At 52.8% G+C, this 18,913-nt stretch overlaps 1 protein-coding gene across 2 annotated transcripts; it reads left to right on the forward strand.

Annotated features, from left to right (window-relative positions):
• Positions 1-1,309: 1,309 nt before the first annotated feature.
• Positions 1,310-18,821, forward strand: ERBB3 (erb-b2 receptor tyrosine kinase 3). 2 transcript variants are annotated; one of them, XM_029206355.1, is made up of 28 exons: positions 1,310-1,517; positions 5,312-5,463; positions 5,986-6,172; positions 6,891-7,016; positions 7,632-7,697; positions 7,870-7,988; positions 8,098-8,239; positions 8,598-8,711; positions 8,820-8,940; positions 10,563-10,636; positions 10,777-10,867; positions 11,114-11,319; positions 11,524-11,656; positions 11,864-11,954; positions 12,179-12,333; positions 12,738-12,791; positions 13,136-13,277; positions 13,879-13,998; positions 14,124-14,222; positions 14,413-14,598; positions 14,757-14,912; positions 15,154-15,229; positions 15,412-15,558; positions 15,874-15,971; positions 16,068-16,256; positions 16,417-16,488; positions 16,698-16,992; positions 17,180-18,821. In XM_029206355.1, the coding sequence occupies exons 1-28, from the start codon at positions 1,436-1,438 to the stop codon at positions 17,701-17,703; spliced, it is 4,017 nt and encodes a 1,338-aa protein (XP_029062188.1). In that variant the 5' UTR covers positions 1,310-1,435; the 3' UTR covers positions 17,704-18,821. The 2 variants fall into 2 exon arrangements, with proteins under 2 accessions (XP_029062188.1, XP_029062189.1); XM_029206356.1 differs by lacking the exons at positions 1,310-1,517; positions 5,312-5,463; positions 5,986-6,172 and adding an exon at positions 6,545-6,589.
• Positions 18,822-18,913: the final 92 nt, after the last annotated feature.

The following is an 18,913-nucleotide window of genomic DNA, read 5'->3' on the forward strand; positions in this document are numbered from 1 at the left end:
TAAGTGGTCAGGGCAAGATCAACACCCAGAGGGCAAAGGTAGCCTCCAGAGAGGTAGCCTCCCCAGAGAATGGGCCCTCTAGGATGAAGATCAATACAAAGCAAGTTTAAAGAATTTTAGCCAGTAATCTTTGCTCGGAGTGAGAGGTGGAATTTTTCTTAATCAAAGTTAAAATGTTCTCGAAGTCTTCAGGCTTGAAACTCCGGGGAAGATAATTAGGCTCTCTGGGCAAGATCCGGAATGCAACGCCGTGTGGGGGCCTCACTGCCGCCGGTTGGGCACCAGGGGGTGCCCGTCGGATCCACCTGGAGTCTGGCTAGGTTTGGGGCAGCCCCTCGCGGTGCGCCCCACCGCCTCTGGCCAGAATCCTGGAGCTGGTGCTGGAGATGCCCAGGGTTCATGCCTTTGGGGGACGCAGTCTCTAGTGCCCTCTCCGCGTCCCCCTCCTTCTCCTCTCCAGCGACAGCCTGGGCCCGGAAGGCCTGGGAAAGTGAGCGCCTGTGGTGGGAACGCTGGCCGCCCCGACGGCGCGGTCCGACCCCAGTGTGCAAGGGGAGGCAGCTGTTCTCCCAGGCGGCCTTGGGGGGCAGCAGAGGGGACGGCGACAGGTGCGGGAGCCCCTCCCGGAGTGGAAGTGAAAAGGCGGGCTTCGGGGTCTGTTCCCAGGCTGGAAGCCACCCCCGCCCCCCAACCAAATCCCCGGGAGAGGCCGGGCCGGCGCCGGGTCTGGAGGAGGAAGCGGCCGGAGACACTGCAATTTCACGCGGCCTTTGGGGCTCGGGTTCCTCGGCAGGGTGCATGAGTTATGGGGTTTCGAAGCGGTTCCGGGGAAACTGAGGTGGCCTGAGCGGGCGGCAAAAACACCCTCCCCCTCAAAAACACACTCGGAGAGAAGCATTCACATTCAGACGGAAAATCCCCCAAGTGACCCAACCGGCTAGGGGAGTTGAGTGATTTGGTTAGTGGGCGAGGCCAACTTGCAGGGGGTCAGGCTTTGGAGCGCTCTCCCCACCCCCATTACCTTTCTCCTTTGGAAGCATTTGGGGGCGTTTGGAATCTTGGCCTCCCCTTACTTCAGCTCCCGGAGAAAAATTAGGGCGAGACCCGTCCTGGATCTGCGCGGCCAAGTTGCCGGGCACTGGGGCGTGGGGCGCGCTCGGGGCGGGCCGCAGAGGCTCCAGCAATCGCTACTCCAGCCTCGCGCCCGAAGGGGCGCGGCCGAGATTCACCCCCTCCCCCTGCGCTCCCTTGCAGACTACACCCCTCCCCTGCCATCCCGCCCCAAACTCCGGCTCCGGCTCCGGTTGCAGTTTGCAACCTCCTCTGCCGCCGCTACCAAGTCTCCGGCGGCTCAGGTGGCTCTGCTTAGATGTCCTAGTCCAGGGCCGCTCCCCGGCCGGATTGGGCTGGGCTCCCCTCACTCTCCGCTGGAGTCATGAGAGCGAACGGGGCTCTGCAGGTGCTGGGCTTCCTCCTCAGCCTGGCCCGGGGCTCCGAGGTGGGCAACTCGCAGGCAGGTAAGCGGTGCGGGAGCACCGGCAGGCTCGGAACCTGGGATTCCGAGCCAAATTCGCGGGGTGCCGGAGGCCAGGGGCAGGAGCTCGGGCTGTGCGAGGCTGGGGGTGCGGAGCCCCGGCGCTCTGGGGCCCCCTGGGCGAAGACCGTCAGGATCAGGTTCTCGGCATGGTCCGGGCGGGGACGGGATTCCCGAACCACTACCTTGCCCCGGCCACCTCCTCCCTGCCGTGTCGCGGACCCTCTGATTTGTCTCCCCGGGTAGGGCTGATGCCGAAACAGTTCACACTTCTGAGGGGCCCTGCAGGGAGGGGAGCTGGGACCTCCATTCTGTAAACGTGAGGGGATGATTGGAGGTGGAGATCTTGGAAAGAGCGGGGGCAGGGAAGGGGGGGTTCTCGGTTTGTTCCCAACCTCCTGCCCCCAGGGGCTCAAAAACCTCCAGTTTTGTTGTTTTGCCGGCAGGGTGGAGCTGTGGAAGGGGGGAGGTTGTTGTTGTCTACTGTTGGAAAACAAGAGAGGCACCTCCTCTTCCGTGAGTGGGCCTGCCCTGTGGAGAGCTGAGATTAACCCAAGGGCCAAGTCCAGGTGACAGCAGGGTGAGAGGCCCCGCAGAGGCTGACTGGCCTCCTTCTCTCAAAATAATAAAGTTAGCTGGTCCCCGACTTGACCAAACTTTTTGTCAAGACCCAGCTCAATTCAACTAATACTTATTGAGCATCTACTATGTACAAAGCACTGAGCCAGGAGCTATAGGGTCAAGGACTTCCAGACGCTATTTCTCTCTGTCTTTTCTGTCTCCAACCTGAGGGCCAACAGGGCACCTGTCCTGTCTTCTGAGCCTCCTGTCCTTGTGGGGGGGGGGCGTCCTTCTTAGGCCCAGAGTCACCCCCACCCCCATTCTGTTTATTGTCTGGCTGTCTCTAGCAGTCTAGACAAGAGTCAGATTGCTCCTCTGTTCCTCCTCCAACTCCCATGCCAGCTGAGCCCACCTCTTTGGGGTGTCTCTGGAACCATGGACACCTGAGGGGTGCTGGGGTTGCTGGAGCTGGAGGAACCCTGTTGATTTCCTCCCCTCCCCCCAGATCTCAGCTTGGGGTTTGGCACAGTCAGGGCCCCTTCCCCAGGGTGGGAGTGGGAGAAACACCTGTGCTTCCCTCACAGTTGCTGGGCCTAAATTTAGACCCTGGGATCTTGAGATGTGAACACTCCCAGCTGGTGGAGGGCGGGGGTCTGGGGATTGGAGTGGGAGAGACTGAGTAAAGTCACTGTATCACTGTCCCATCCAGACCCCTGAATCTTCAGCTGGGAACCCAGGAGTCCCAGATCCTGGCCACCTTCCCTGAGGGAGACAGGAGGCAGGCATGGTTGGGTCTCTTTACCCTTTATCTGGATCCTGCAGCCTCTGGGCATCCGGCCCTGTCTCAGTCCTTCTATAGCCCCTTTGTCCTGGCTGTGATGGGGGGTGGGGGACTTTGGAGAGGAGGCCTCTGGTTAAGGAGGGGCTGGAGATTCTTGCTGTGACCCACCCCAGTGCTCTTTACCAAAGGGGGGGGTCTGTGCCACTGGCCCTCCCTGTGCCCCTAATTCCTGCGTATAGCAGGGACTTTCTAATTCCCCTACCCCCCCTCTCCTCCCCAAGCTGCCTGGTTCCTCCTCAGAGGTGCTGTTCATACTCTCTTCCCACCCAGCCCTTTGCTCCTATTTGTGTAATATGGACTTTACCCTCAGGGTGGCAGGGAACTGGGATCTTGAACACTGTAGCCTCCCAAGCACAGACACAAAGTTTGCACAAACACATATGGGCAGGTGGAATGGATGGGGCCACCTGAAATACTTCCAAATAAGGAAACCCAAGGACAGAACCAGTGTAGATTTCTGGGCCAGTAGGGGAGCTGTGTACGTGTACGAGTGTGTGTGTGTGTGTGTGTGTGTGTGTGTGTGTACACACCCACACCCCACTTCCCTGTGCAGAAATCGTGGCTCCTCCCTTATCTGGGGAGAAGGGTTAGCGCCTTGACTTGGAAGAGGGGGTGTCCTGCCAGGAAGGGGGTTGGGGTGGCGCTGTTCCAGAAACGACTAACCTCCTAGTCGTTTCGTTTTCAACCCAAGGACCCTAGAGTTCCCAGGCTCCTCTGGGAGCTCCCAGCCTGTTTACCCCTCTGCTGGGTCTAGCTCACCCCTTTCCCTTCATGGGGTGTGATAGGGAATGGGAGCCCTTCAAAGGTCAGGTGGTCAGACTAGGGGTGCATCAGGGAGGAGGGGTTGGGGCCTCACCAATCTCCCTCCCTCCATTCACTCCTGCCTCCCACTAGGCTGCCACTGCCTCAGGGAAGGGTGGCTGGGACAGGTGGTATCTACCCCCCCTCCCCGCAGTCTTTCACTGAGCCAGAGGAGAGACAAGTGGTAGGGAGGGCTTCAGGGTCCAACATTTCCCATAGCTCCTATGTCCTCCATACTTACAAAGTAAAGTGAACCCCCAAGACTGACATGCCTCATGTACCTCGAGTCTAGGCTGTCCCTAATGTGAGTGAGAGTGCCATGTTGGAAGCATTCTTTTTTTTAATTATTATTAATTAATTTATTTATTTTTGGCTGTGTTGGGTCTTCGTTTTCTGGGCAAGGGCTTTCTCTAGTTGCGGCAAGTGGGGGCCACTCTTCATCGCGGTGCGCGGGCCTCTCACTATCGCGGCCTCTACTTGTTGCGGAGCACAGGCTCCAGAGCACAGGCTCAGTGGCCATGGCTCACGGGCCCAGTTGCTCCACGGCATGTGGGATCTTCCCAGACCGGGGCTCGAACCCGTGTCCCCTGCATTGGCAGGCAGATTCTCAACCACTGCGCCACCAGGGAAGCCCTGGAAGGCTTCTCAATGAATCTCCTCTGACGATGAAATTGGGTAGAAGGCTTAGAATGGAGGCAGTCGGCTGCTGTTTACATCCGGCTTCTCTGTATTTGCTGAAAAATACTCTAGGGCTGGAAAGTGTGATGCTGAGGGAGCTGGAGTGGGCTGGGACAGGGAACAGAGTGAGAGGAAAGCCAGAGTTGATGAAGGGGGTGCGAGGTGGGCAGTCAGCTCCCTATCTTCCAGCTTTATAGACAGAGTTCACACTGAGCCCCCCACACCACCACCAGAGGCCCCCTGCCAGTGAGGTCACTCGTCTGAGCCCAAAGCTTGAGGGGAGAGAGGGGGGCAGCGGCTGAGGACAGGGTGTCTGGGGACAGGGTGGGGCAGCCCCCTCCTCCTAAATAGAATCGCCTCATTGTGGGCCGTACCGTGGCCCCAGGCACTGCCCCCGCCCTCTGCCCCCATCCCACCCTCAGTAGACACAATAGGGGCTGTGTGCTGCCCCAAAGAGATATTTATTCCAGGACCTAGAGAGGCAGGATGGGGGTAGAGAAGTGCCCTGGTTGGAGCGGGGGAAGGGAAGAGGAGGGTAACCAAGCTGTGGTCCTTTTCTAACTTCTTTCTAGGGAGGGGAAAACAACCCCACATCCTCCTTGATTAACTCCTTAGCACCTAAAGTAGTACCCAGTAGAGGCACAGAGGAGGCCCAGGTGGGAAAAGGCAATCTTTTCACCTTCCTGTTCAGGGGGCCAGTGAAGGGATTCTGGGAAAAGAGGAAGTTTAGGCTCTCAGTCTGGCCTTGGCATCTGCCTCTAGGGCGGAGGGTTGGAGGCAGCTGCCTCTGATCGTGCTAAATGTTACTGGAAGAGGGCAACCAAGGGGTGGTCTTGGGGGACGGGGCCGAAAACTTGTGTCCAGGCCTCTGCCATTCTTACCTCCACTTGGAACAGTGTGCCCTGGGACTCTGAATGGGCTGAGTGTGACCGGCGATGCCGAGAACCAGTACCAGACACTGTACAAGCTCTACGAGAGGTGTGAGGTGGTGATGGGGAACCTGGAGATCGTGCTCACAGGACACAATGCTGACCTCTCCTTCCTGCAGGTTAGAGTGCCGACCTCCTTCCTCGACCTCTTCCCCCTTGTCCTCCCTACAGAAGCCTCCTTCCTGTCCTCAGGGCTGGAGTTGAGCATTCCTAAGACTCCATGGTTCCTAAGATCCAAGCCAGTGTGTTTATGGGGCAATGATTGGAATCTGGGGCCTGTGGACTGGTCGCTGTAGCCGGGGATGCACAGGGGCTGGCCCTGAGAAGGGGGCAGGGGCAGGGTGGGGTTCTGCACCAGGGACCAAGAGGCACCTGAGGAGGTGAGGAAGGGATAAGCAAGGACCCTCCTCCTGGCCTGAGGAGCCCTGAGAAGGAAAGGCTAGGAGCCTAGAATTCCTCGGTTATTTCTACAGCTTGTCTTCACTTGCAGAAGTCGTGTGGCGCCTGCTACTCCCTACTCCAAAACAGGACTTGGAAAAAATTAGAGGAGCTAGAGCTTCCTCAGTGCCTTAGGGAGGGAAAGCGGATTGACACTTCTTGCCCCACTCTCCCTCTCACCCACACGATCTGCTCCATCACAGTGGATCCGAGAAGTGACCGGCTACGTCCTTGTGGCCATGAATGAGTTCTCTGCGCTGCCACTGCCCAACCTCCGAGTGGTGCGGGGGACCCAGGTCTACGATGGGAAGTTTGCCATCTTTGTCATGTTGAACTACAACACCAACTCCAGCCATGCTCTGCGCCAGCTCCGCTTTACTCAGCTCACTGGTCAGTTCCTGATGATTCCTTCCAGGCCTGCCCCTCAGCCAACCTGCTGACAGGTGCCTCTTTGATGATGACCCAAGACTGCTCCCTCTAAGTACCCCCGTTCAACGTGCCCACCACCTTGACCACCACGGTCTAAAGGTCCACTCCTCCTTAAATGAGAGAGGGCCCTAACAGGGAGCTGAGGCATCTGTCCCCGGGGAGGGTCCTTATGTCCTGGTGGGGCTGGAGTTGGAGCTGAGGCTGTTACACATTCTTCTAACTTCCGAGTACAGTGTCCCTTGATGTCCCTCCTTCCCTGGGAATGGGAATCCTCCCTCCCGCCCTCACAAGTCGCCCCAAGCTGGAGGACTAGAGGGGTTAAATACCACCTGGCCACCTTCTGATTCTGCCTGTCCCAGTCAGTTGAAAAACACACAGGTAGGGCACGCGGGGGTGGGGAGGTGTGGATTTGAGTCAGGGATCTACTCTCCTTCTTTCCCTTCCCCTCCCCAACTCGCTAAACCGGATCTGGACAGGTGTCTGAGGGGGAAGGACTTTCTTTTGGCCTGCTCCTCTTACAAGGCGCGCCTCCTCTGCAGTTTGGATTTAATTGGACATATCTGCCTGCCCATGTCCTCTGCTCCTGACTCGGGTGGCCTTTCAGACTGGTGGGGAGGCAGGGAAAAGGAGGACTTCCCTGACTAGCCCTTGACCCTGGCACTTCTCTTCCCTACCTCAGAGATTCTGTCAGGGGGCGTTTACATTGAGAAGAATGATAAACTTTGTCACATGGACACAGTTGACTGGAGGGACATCGTGCGGGACCGAGACGCCGAGATAGTGGTGAAGGACAATGGCAGGACCTGTGAGTGGCCATGATCAAGACTGCCCCCTTGCCCCCACCCAACCAGAGTGACTCCTTTCCCCTCATCAATATGTCCCTAATGTGAACCCAGCTGCCACTGAACAAACCTCGGGCTCTAACCCAAGGAGCCTGCCAGGAGGGAGCAGGTCAGTCCCCTAGAACCCGAACCGCAGAAGCAGCGTGCGAAGGAAAGGGGCTCTGAGTGGGAAGCCAGGTCTCTGGACTGCACATCCATTTCTCTTTCCACTCCAACATCGTTCCTTCTTAGAACCTACCTAGCCCTGACCGCAGTCTGCCACTCCCTGTCCACTCACTCACACATATTCCTACTGGGTTCAGTTTGCCAAGAAGAACCAAATTCCTGGGTTGGGACTGGGCTGAGTGAGGCATATGCCCCGGGCCCTCCCCTCAGCTGCCCTGTGGGTGGTGTGGAGGCGCGGCTCCACCCCTTGCTGACAGGTTCGCTTGAGCCCAGCCCAGCTCCGCTGGGGTAAGGAGGGATGCTGCCCTGGCTCTTCGCTTCCCGGGACTGGGTGCCTGTGTGCTGACATCATACCCTGTTGATTTGAGCAAGGCTTTTTGACAGCCGCTTGTGCTACTTTCCCTCCCAACCAGGTCCCCCCTGTCATGAGGTCTGCAAGGGGCGATGCTGGGGTCCTGGACCAGAAGACTGCCAGACACGTGGGTTTACTTCATTTTAAAGACTTCAAACTCATATATACTTTCATATCCTTGCCCACCCCAGCCTGTGTCGACAGGGGGTAGCGATAAGCCTATAAGGCAAGAGGGTGAGAGATAGCCTCAGAATACGGTCCTGTGAGCCCTGACAGCTGTGCTTTCTCTCCGTCCATAGTGACCAAGACCATATGTGCCCCTCAGTGTAATGGTCACTGCTTTGGGCCGAACCCCAACCAGTGCTGCCACGACGAGTGTGCAGGGGGCTGCTCGGGCCCTCAGGACACAGACTGCTTTGTACGTACTGTTAACCACCGCTTGCCTGTTCTGAAATGGGATGTGGGCTTTGGGGAGGAAGTAGGGGTCCATATGTAACATGAGTCTTATGAGCCTTCTGTGTTCCTAGGCCTGCCGGCTCTTCAATGACAGTGGAGCCTGTGTACGCCAGTGTCCACAGCCTCTTGTCTACAACAAGCTAACTTTCCAGCTGGAACCCAATCCCCACACCAAGTATCAGTATGGAGGAGTTTGTGTAGCCAGCTGTCCCCGTAAGTGTCTGAAGGGAAGGAACAATGGTAGTGGAACGAGGATTTTAGATGAAATTTTAGGAGGCAAAATGGATCAAGTTGGGTGGTTAATAGAGGATATAGAGGACAATTGGTTGTGATCATCTAGTCACCCCTATGTCCCGTTCCCGCATCTGTCTCCCCATGACTTCCAGCAATTGCTCCTAGCTCTGCTCTTTGGATCCAAAGAGCGAAGGGCCTTTCTAATCCATGAGACAGCACTTAAGGAACCTCGGGTGGTCGATTGGAGCAAATGCAGTGCAGAGCAGGAGGAAGGAGGTTCAGTTGGTAGTTGGCAGTGTTCCTCCCTCATCTCTAATGGTGCCCTCCTCCCTCCTAGATAACTTTGTGGTGGATCAAACATCTTGTGTCAGGGCTTGTCCTCCTGACAAAATGGAAGTAGATAAAAATGGACTCAAGATATGTGAACCTTGTGGGGGTCTGTGCCCCAAAGGTGAGTAAGAGATGGTAAGGAGTTAGTGAAGAGATACCCTTTCCCCTGAGCCTACTCAGACTCCACCCCCCACACCCCCTCCCCAGTGAGCCTCTTCTGTGTTTACAGCTTGTGAGGGGACGGGCTCTGGGAGCCGCTTCCAGACTGTGGACTCGAGCAACATTGATGGATTTGTGAACTGCACCAAGATCCTGGGCAACCTGGACTTTCTTATCACCGGCCTCAATGGGTTAGAGATTCTGCTTTCATCCCCTGATCCCCCACCCCATCCACCTGCTCACGGTTCATTGCATTGGTTCAAGCCTTCGTATGTGGAGCTGATCAGGAATCTAGATCATAAAATCTTAGAGGCCACAAAGGACCTGACAGTGCTTAACTCCCCAGCCAGGGCTTGAATCCCCTCAGATACCCCTAAGCAATCCAGCCAGCTGAGTGGCAAAGGACAGGGACACTGTGTCCTCCTTCTTAAAGGTTTCTAAATGTTCTTACTTAAATTAGATAAAAATCTGTCTCATGACTTCCAGCTGTTTCCCCTAGTTCTGCTTCTTGGTTTGGAGCCACAAAGAGCAAAGGGACATTCTAATCCATAGGACAGCATTTACAGTGAGTGAGTGAGTGAGTGTGTATGTGTGTATGTGTGTGTGTGTGTGTGTGTGTGTGTGTGTGTGTGTGAGAAACGTTAGGGCCACCTGTCTACTTTGGACAAAATTTTAGATCTAAAGTTGCAAAAAATGGTATAAAGATTTCCCATACACTCTTTATTCAGATCCCCCAAATGTTACCAATGTACCACATGTTTATCATTTCTGTCTCTACACACCACACACACTATATATACATGCTCTTGTTTTTCTGAACCACTTGAAGGTAAATTTCCAGACATGGTGTCCCCTCACCCCAGTTACATTTCAGTGTGTATTCCTTGAAAACAAGAACACTTTCTTACAAAACCATAGTACAATTGTTTAAATCGGGAAATTAGCATTGATACAAAATGTTATCTAATCTACAGACCTTAATCACATTTCGCTAATAGCCTTGCTCCTGTCCTGGGTCACACATTTACATTTGGTGTCTCTTCAGTCTCCTTTAATCCGTCACAGTTCATGACCTTGACCTTGCTGTCGAGTACAGGTCAGGTGATTGGTAGTGTGTGTTCCTCAGTTGGGGTTTATCTAATGTTGCCTCACACTTAGATTCAAGTTATGCATTCTGATAGGAATACTACAGTTGTATTCTCAGTGCATAGTATCAAGGAGGCACGTGATGTTGATTTGTTCCATCATTGGTGATGATACCTCTGGTCACTTGGTTAAGGTGGCGTCTGCCAGCTTTTCTACTGTAAAGTTACTATTTTCCCTTTGCAATTAATAAGTATCTTGCGGGGAGCAATTTGCCTGAAGCAGAATTGCCAAATGATGATTTTCTAACTCCATTATTCCTCCTGGATTTATTTGTAGGCATTCTCGTGTGAGGGAGAGCCTTCCCTTCCTGTTTATTTACTTACTTGTCGTGTGTTTAATCTGTGTGGATACTTGTTTTAGTCAACATTTCAGAGTCTCTTACAATCATCATTCCAGTTGTCCTTGGTCTGTTCATTGTGGGGCCCCTTCATGATGGCTCCTGTGTTCTTTGGGCTTATACCCCTCATGCTTTGAGCATTTCCTTACTTTTTTGCACAGGATGCTGTAGGCTCATGTTATACTTCTCCTGCCTCAGCCATTTCTCCCAAGAGTCCTGATTCCTTTTAGTGGAGAACGCCATTTGGAAACTAAGTTCTGAGGCTAGGCATGCTCACTGCTACTTGGTTATGCCTCTGCCTTGTTGACTGGTTTTTACTGCTCTCCTCAGAGACCCCTGGCACAAGATTCCCGCCCTGGACCCTGAGAAGCTCAGTGTCTTCCGGACAGTGCGGGAGGTCACAGGTGAATGGGAGGAGAGCCTGCCCTTGCTGCGTAATACCACTTGAGAAAACCATGCGCCAGGTGTCAGGGGAGGGACCAGGCAAACCTGAGGAAGGAAGGGGAGAGGCTCCCCACTCATGTGCCCCTCTCCAACCCCTCAGGTTACCTGAACATCCAGTCCTGGCCTCCCCACATGCACAACTTCAGTGTCTTTTCCAACCTGACGACCATTGGGGGCCGAAGCCTCTACAAGTGAGTAAGGGGTGTGGAGGTCGTCACATCTCCGGGCAAAGAACCCAGTTTCTCAGGCATCCTTGAGTGAAATACAAGGCATGGTCTCATACAGTGGGAGTTTGATGGGGCAAAGGCTAAAGGAGGGGGGAGTCCCTCTCAGTGGGTTGATTAGCCCAGAGCAAATTTGTTGAATGGAAATGAATCCACTGCGTGCTCAGTTTTTCCTCTGTAGTCTCCCCTCTCATCCAGTCTCCTTGTTCTCAGCCGGGGCTTCTCACTGTTGATCATGAAGAACTTGAATGTAACATCTCTGGGCCTCCGATCCTTGAAAGAAATTAGTGCTGGGCGTATCTACATAAGTGCCAATCGACAGCTCTGCTACCACCATTCTTTGAACTGGACCAGGCTGCTTCGGGGGCCTTCGGAAGAGAGACTGGACATCAAGCATAATCGGCCCCGCAGAGACTGCGGTGAGGGAAAGGGCCCACGGACAGGGCGGTGGAATCAGGCAGGAGAGGGGTATAAGGGCTGCTCTGCCCTGCAAGTGGGAGTAGGGATGGGGGACAGAGCCAAGGAGAGGGGGACATTAGGCTGGAAGCAGTAATGAGCAAAAGTTCAGGAAAAGGCTTGTTAGGAGACCTCAGACTCCTCCTAACCCACCCCTTCCTTTCCAGTGGCAGAAGGCAAAGTGTGTGACCCACTGTGCTCCTCTGGGGGATGCTGGGGCCCAGGCCCCAGTCAGTGCCTATCTTGCCGAAACTACAGCCGAGGAGGTGTCTGTGTGACCCACTGCAACTTTCTGAATGGGTACGGTGAGGGGGGAGAGTCAAGAAGGGGTTGGGGGATGGACCCGAGGGATGGAGCTGTTCAGGTGGCACCTGAAAGCCTTTAGACAACTTTCTGTATATGCCTTGATGGGAATTAGGTAGGAGGCCCTGTGGTTGGGGGATCAGAGCATAAAGGTCAGGCCTTGGAAGTGACCCACCTCCCTTTACCCCTGGCCCCCCACTGCAGGGAGCCTCGTGAGTTTGCCCATGAAGCTGAATGCTTTTCCTGCCACCCGGAATGCCAACCCATGGAGGGCACTACCACGTGCAATGGCTCGGTACAGTAGCAGCACCAGGATCTCTAAGGGAGAGAGGGCGGGGCAACACTGGAGGGTCTAGGGAATGATATGGCCAAATTTCAAGGCCATAGAGAGGCACAGGGAGGTCAGATAACGCTAGGGTCTGTGAATGGAGGATCCTCAATGGCTGGGCTAGTTCTTGTTGGGAAGTGTGGAATTGATCTTGGAATACCATACTTCCTGACCTTCTCTCTTCCACCCAGGGCTCTGATGCTTGTGCCCAGTGTGCCCATTTTCGAGATGGGCCCCACTGTGTGAGCAGCTGCCCCTTTGGAGTCCTCGGTGCCAAGGGCCCCATCTACAAGTACCCAGATGCTCAGAATGAATGTCGGCCCTGTCATGAGAACTGCACCCAGGGGTCAGTGATGGGATGATAAAAGGGTGCTGGCAGAGGGGTAAGAGTACAGAACTAGAGGGAAAGAAGATGGTGAGGAGAGCAGAAAGAAAGAAGGAACTATGACTTAAGAACCACTCCCAGCTGTGTAGTGAAGGATTGGAGAAAGGGAAACTCAGTAACAGCACAAAATGACGCTACAATTTGGGGAACCTGGAATAACCTCAGCTCAGGGGAGTTTCATTCAAGAGAGGGACTCAGGGAGGATTGGTGAGCCAGAGATGGGAGCCATGTCTTGGGATATGCTTTGGGCTTCAGGATGGGATGCCATGGTAGGGTCTGAAACAATGTACGTTGAGAGTGTTGGAATTGAGCTTCCTGTGGAAGTTTACCAAGCTCCCATATAAGGAGGTGACTTTCTTCTCCAGGTGTAAGGGACCAGAGCTACAAGACTGTTTAGGCCAAACACTGGCACTGATCAGGTATGGTGGGCTTGGAGATTTAGGGAGCTGGGAATATTTGGGGAAGGGCCGTTACCTCCTGGGAAGATTAAGTCTCTATTCATTCTGGCCCTCTATATACAAGCTACTATCACTGGACCTGGGGACACAAGAATCCAGGCTTCTGGTCTTCCCTTCCTAAGATTAACTTGCAGTAGTCTTGGGGTGGAGATTGAGGTTAACCCCTTCATATTGCTCAAGGATATATGTAGATGTGAATGTTAACTTCTTGCCCCAGATCTGCGCTATACCTTTAGTACAGGTGTAAATGACATTTGTAAGGGAAGTGTAGACCCAGGATAATTCTGGGCTTCTCTGTCCCACAGCAAAACCCATCTGGCAATGGCTTTAACAGTGGTGGTAGGATTGGCAGTGATTTTCCTGATCCTGGGCAGCACTTTTCTCTATTGGCGTGGGCGCCGGATTCAGAATAAGAGGGCTATGAGGCGCTACTTGGAACGGGGTGAGGTGAGTGCCTAGCTTACCCTTGAAACATACCCTATACCATCACCCTTTTAAGATCCTCTTCCTGCCCCAGAGCTTTGATCCCTTTCTTCAAGGAGGTAGTATGGTCCATTAGAAAGGACTCTGGCCAGAGAAATGGGAGACATGAATTCTAGTCCTGATTTTGCCATTAATTTGCTGTATGACTTTGAAGAAGTTAGCTTCCTTCTCTGTGCCTCAGTTTATGCATGTATACAGAGGAAATAATAACATTCATCCTTACAAAGTGGCTGTAAGGGTAAAAGGGGATGATGTATGTGAAAGTGCTTTGAAAAACAGAGAGAATTGTATAAAAGTACTCAAGGTGATAGTATTACCAACTCTTTCCCAACAAAGGGAAAACCTGACCCTCTTGATTTCTGGTCTCATGAACACAAACGACTTCCTCAATCCTCAGGTCTTTTATTCCCCCATATGCCTGCAATGCTTTCCAAGACTAGAGACATTCCTCTTCCTGCTCCCACCCCTTTGGGCTTTGCTGCTCTTGGCATCCACCTCTGGGGAGGGGGTTGGAGAGGGACATGGGAGTGGGCTTTCCTGAGTACCTCCTTTCCATCTGTTGCAGAGCGTAGAGCCTCTGGACCCCAGTGAGAAGGCTAACAAAGTCTCGGCCAGAATCTTCAAGGAAACAGAGCTGAAGAAGCTTAAAGTGCTGGGCTCGGGCGTCTTCGGAACTGTGCACAAAGTGAGTGGCCCACAGGAAGTCTGGGGAGGTGGGAAAGGGATCTAGGGCAAAGGAGGGAAAGATTCAGAGACAGGACTAGCCTGGGGAGAATAACCTTAGGCTGACTCCTGCCCAAAATTTCCCAGGGAGTGTGGATTCCTGAGGGTGAATCGATCAAGATTCCAGTCTGCATTAAAGTCATTGAGGACAAGAGTGGACGGCAAAGTTTTCAAGCTGTGACGGACGTAAGTGAAGGCAGGGTGTTCTGTGTGCCACTAGGAGAGGGTTGATATTAGATACGATTATGTAGAAGCACGGTCTTGTGTTAGCAGATACTGTGTTAGCCATGTTGATGTCTTCGAATGTTGGGGGAGCCCTGGTCTGGTTTTATGTGACCCTGTTTGTTCCCAGGATGACCCTTCTTGTGTCTCTTAGCATATGCTGGCCATTGGCAGCCTCGACCATGCCCACATTGTACGGCTGCTGGGACTGTGCCCAGGGTCATCTCTGCAGCTCATCACTCAGTACCTGCCTCTGGGCTCCCTGCTGGATCATGTGAGACAACACCGTGGGGCACTGGGGCCACAGCTGCTGCTCAACTGGGGAGTACAAATTGCCAAGGTGAGAGGAGACTGGAGGAGTTCTAAGATGAAACTGCCTGTGGGCCCACAGGGAGGCGACCAGGAGGTTCAAGTGTTGAGAGGTGCCTTAGGGTTTGAGGTGATTCTGAAGCTCAAGGACCAATTTCCCCAACCTTGAGAATACTTCCTTCCCTATAGGGAATGTACTACCTTGAGGAACATGGTATGGTGCACAGGAACCTGGCTGCCCGAAATGTGCTACTGAAATCACCTAGTCAAGTTCAGGTGGCAGATTTTGGGGTTGCTGACTTGCTGCCCCCTGATGATAAGCAGCTACTGCACAGTGAGACCAAGGTAAGGTGACACAAAGGCTGGGTAAGGAGGCAGGGGTGGAGTGAAGCATGGGGACGGGAAGCACTCTGTGGTCTCTTTGAGAGGCCAGCAGATGCTGCAGGGTTAGTCCAAGGAGAAGAACCTGGAGATGCCAGAAATAAAAGTTTAGAGAGCAGCAAAGAACGACGGAGAACATGGGTTTAGAAATGCTAAGAAAATGTGTGGAAATCAGCTGGTGACACCTTTGTCTTTAATCCCCCAGACTCCAATTAAGTGGATGGCCCTCGAGAGTATCCACTTTGGGAAATACACACACCAGAGTGACGTCTGGAGCTATGGTCAGTCCATCTGGATGCCCACCATATCATCACTGGTCCAAATTCCAAAGATGCCTTTTGAGACCCTTCCTTAGAATCTCTAAGCCCTTCAGATCCTGGGTCAGATCACATTCTGCCTTCTCTTCATCTGCATGCCCATGTCTGCTATTTTGCCATCAACTAGTCATGTCTTCCTATACCAGGAGTGACAGTTTGGGAGCTGATGACCTTTGGGGCAGAGCCCTATGCAGGGCTGCGACTGGCTGAAGTACCAGATCTGCTGGAGAAGGGGGAGCGGTTGGCACAGCCCCAGATCTGTACCATTGATGTCTACATGGTCATGGTCAAGTGTAAGTTACTTGCTGATTTCAGCCTTTTTTTTTTTTTTACTCCATTATTGCTTCATTGGACTGAAAACCTAAAAAGCATAGATAAACAATGCTCAGTGATGAAAAGTGAATAGCCAGGACAGCGGTGCATGCCCCAAACGGTCTCCGCCCAATAAACACTAAGCACTCTCCACATTATTGATGCCAATGGCATCTACGTGGATGTCAGGCTCCCCACACAAAGATGAGGGAACAAAGCGTCAGCCATTTTCTAAGTAGCTTCCCTCCCTACTCCACTCCCCTCTTATCGCTCTCCTTCCTACATCTTACCCCCAGGTTGGATGATTGATGAGAACATTCGCCCAACCTTTAAAGAACTAGCCAATGAGTTCACCAGGATGGCCCGAGACCCACCACGGTATCTGGTCATAAAGGTGAGTGGAGATTAGGAGTTGCCAAGGAGATCTAGAGAAAAGGGAACTTGGCTGGAACCAGGATGTACCTTAACAATCAACCACCTGCCCTCACAGAGAGAGAGTGGGCCTGGAATTCCGCCTGGGGCAGAGCCCCCTGCTCTAACAAACAAGGAACTGGAGGAAGTAGAGCTGGAGCCAGAACTAGACCTAGACCTGGAGTTGGAGGCAGAGGAGGAGAACTTGGCAACCACACTAGGCTCTGCCCTTAGCCTGCCACTTGGAACACTTACTCGGCCACGTGGGGTAAGATTTTCCAGTTTCCCAAGACTTTCTGCACCCTAAACCCTCTGTACACCTGCGCCCTCACGAACCCCACAGATGTCCATGTTAACTATTCAAAGGCCGCTGTGGTGAGTAGACTTCTCTCTTAATCTAAACTTCTTCCTCACTTGTTTCATCCTAGAGCCAGAGCCTTGTAAGTCCATCATCGGGATATATGCCTATGAACCAGGGGAATCTTGGGGAGGCTGCCCAGGTAAGGTCTGTCTCTTTAAGAGGATGCCAAGAGGCTGGGTGGCAGTGTCTTAGGATTGATAGGGGTAGTGTGGGAGACTTGAAAAACCTCTGAGGTTTAATCAGTGTCCTACAAAACAGAAGGCACTGAACGACCCAAGCTCCTTCTAAACAAATCTCTCTTCTTCCCTCATTTCTGTGTAAATCTCCACGTATTATTTTCCTCCTTAGAAGTCTGCAGTTCGTGGGTGTAGTGAACGGTGCCACCGTCCAGCCTCTCTGCACCCAGTGCCACGGGGACGCCTGGCATCAGAGTCATCGGAGGGCCATGTGACAGGCTCTGAGGCCGAGCTCCAGGAGAAGGTATCCATGTGTAGAAGCCGGAGCCGGAGCCCACGGCCACGAGGAGACAGTGCCTACCATTCCCAGCGCCACAGCCTGCTTACTCCTGTCACCCCACAGTCCCCACCAGGGTTAGAGGAAGAGGATGTCAATGGTTATGTCATGCCAGATGCACACCTCAAAGGTGCCTGACTTTCTGTAGCGCTTTCCTCAAATCTTTCTCTAATCCTCCTTCCACAGGCTCCTCTTGATCCTTCTGTCTTCTCTGATCATATCCCTCCCTATTCATTTTTTCCTAAGACTCCCCCACTCCTCACTGCCTATTACAATGAAGTAATACCACATACCTAGCCTCTCTTCTCAACCCTCAGGTACCTCCTCCCGGGAAGGCACCCTTTCTTCAGTGGGTCTCAGTTCTGTCCTGGGTACTGAAGAAGAAGATGACGACGACGAGTATGAATACATGAACCGGAGGAGAAAGTGCAGTCCATCTCGTCCCCCTAGGCCAAGTTCCCTTGAGGAGCTGGGTTATGAGTACATGGATGTGGGATCAGACCTCAGTGCTTCCCTGGGCAGCACACAGAGTTGCCCGCTCAACCCCGTGCCCACCATGCCCAACGCCAGCACAACTCCGGATGAAGATTATGAATATATGAATCGGCGACGTGGTGGAGGAGGTCCTGGGGGGGATTATGCAGCCATGGAGGCCTGCCCAGCAGCTGAGCAAGGGTATGAAGAAATGAGAGCTTTCCAGGGGCCTGTACACCATGGCCCCCAGGTCCATTATGCCCGCCTCAAAACTCTACGTAGTTTAGAAGCCACTGACTCTGCCTTTGATAACCCCGATTACTGGCATAGCCGGCTTTTCCCCAAGGCTAATGCCCAGAGAACATAACCCCTGCTCACTGAGGTACTCAGGGAGCATTTGATGGCAGCTAGTGCCTCTGGAGGGTACCCCTCTTCTCCTTAGTCTGTCTCCCTCACAGATCTCAGCCCCGTTTCCCTAGTCCTAGACAATTCCAATCAACCTTTGGAGGCCTTAAACACTCGGACACAAAATTCTTGTGGTATTAGCCAGCTTTGCACTTTTTCTCTTTCCCAAACCCAGGAAAGGAGATGGTTTTCCCTATTTTATGTGCTTTCCCAGTCCCATTCCTCAACTTCCTTGGGGGAACTCCCTGGCGATATGAAGGATTACTCCCCATGTCCCTTTCTCTTAGACTCTGACTTGTTGAGACTAGGCTTTAAAGTGTGCCTTTGTTGCCCATCAGACTTCGAAGGAAGAGGAAAGGGGGGAACCTGGCAGGGGAAAGCAAAATTTTGGCTTGTGACCCTTAACCCCCTAGAAAAAATGAGAAGCTTAAAATCTTGTGAAGAGGTTGGGAGTAGACATTAATGATTACTATTAACTGAGCATTTACTATGTGTCGAGCATCATGCTAAACTTTACCAACATTATCTAACTTAATCCTTGACACCAATTCTGTATGCTAGGTATTATCCCATTTTACAAATAAGGAAACTGAGCCTTAAAGAGATTAAGTAAATCAAATAGCAGGTCCGGATTCAAGATCTTCCAATGCATGTGCTCTTACTGTAAAGTATCAAGGAAAACTGATATATAAGTCAGAGCCCTTGAAGGGGCATTGTCTTCTTGTTTTTGCACTGAATCAAGTCTAACTCCAGCAACTACAGCCTGCTCCTACACCCAGACTTCTTATCTCAGAAGGTGGGAGTAGGGGGTGGTCAGAAGGAAAAATAACTGGGCATCTCTGTGTAAACCATAACCTACATGTGCTGTATATGATCTCCACCCAAGGGACGGATTCACAGTGGTCCCAAGAGCCACTTTTAGGAGCTATTCTCATCCAGTAGTGGGAAGCTTCCAGGTGGCATAGAAAGAGGACCCAGCTTCAGACTTCCGTCCCCATGGATGGGAAACTGGGGGTATCTGTTGTTAGCCCTTAAGTTTTTTTGTTTTGTTTTTATACGTCTGAATAAAAATGCCAACGTTTTGCAGCTTCTTGTCTGTCAAATAAAAACCTTTAGTGTGTGAGGTAGACCGCCCCTTTTCTCTGTCCCTCAGCAGTGGATAGCTACCACTA

Source organism: Monodon monoceros, unplaced genomic scaffold, assembly GCF_005190385.1.
Source record: "Monodon monoceros isolate NGI ecotype Baffin Bay Population unplaced genomic scaffold, NGI_Narwhal_1 Super_Scaffold_6, whole genome shotgun sequence".
In the NCBI taxonomy this organism is placed as follows: Eukaryota; Metazoa; Chordata; class Mammalia; order Artiodactyla; family Monodontidae; genus Monodon; species Monodon monoceros.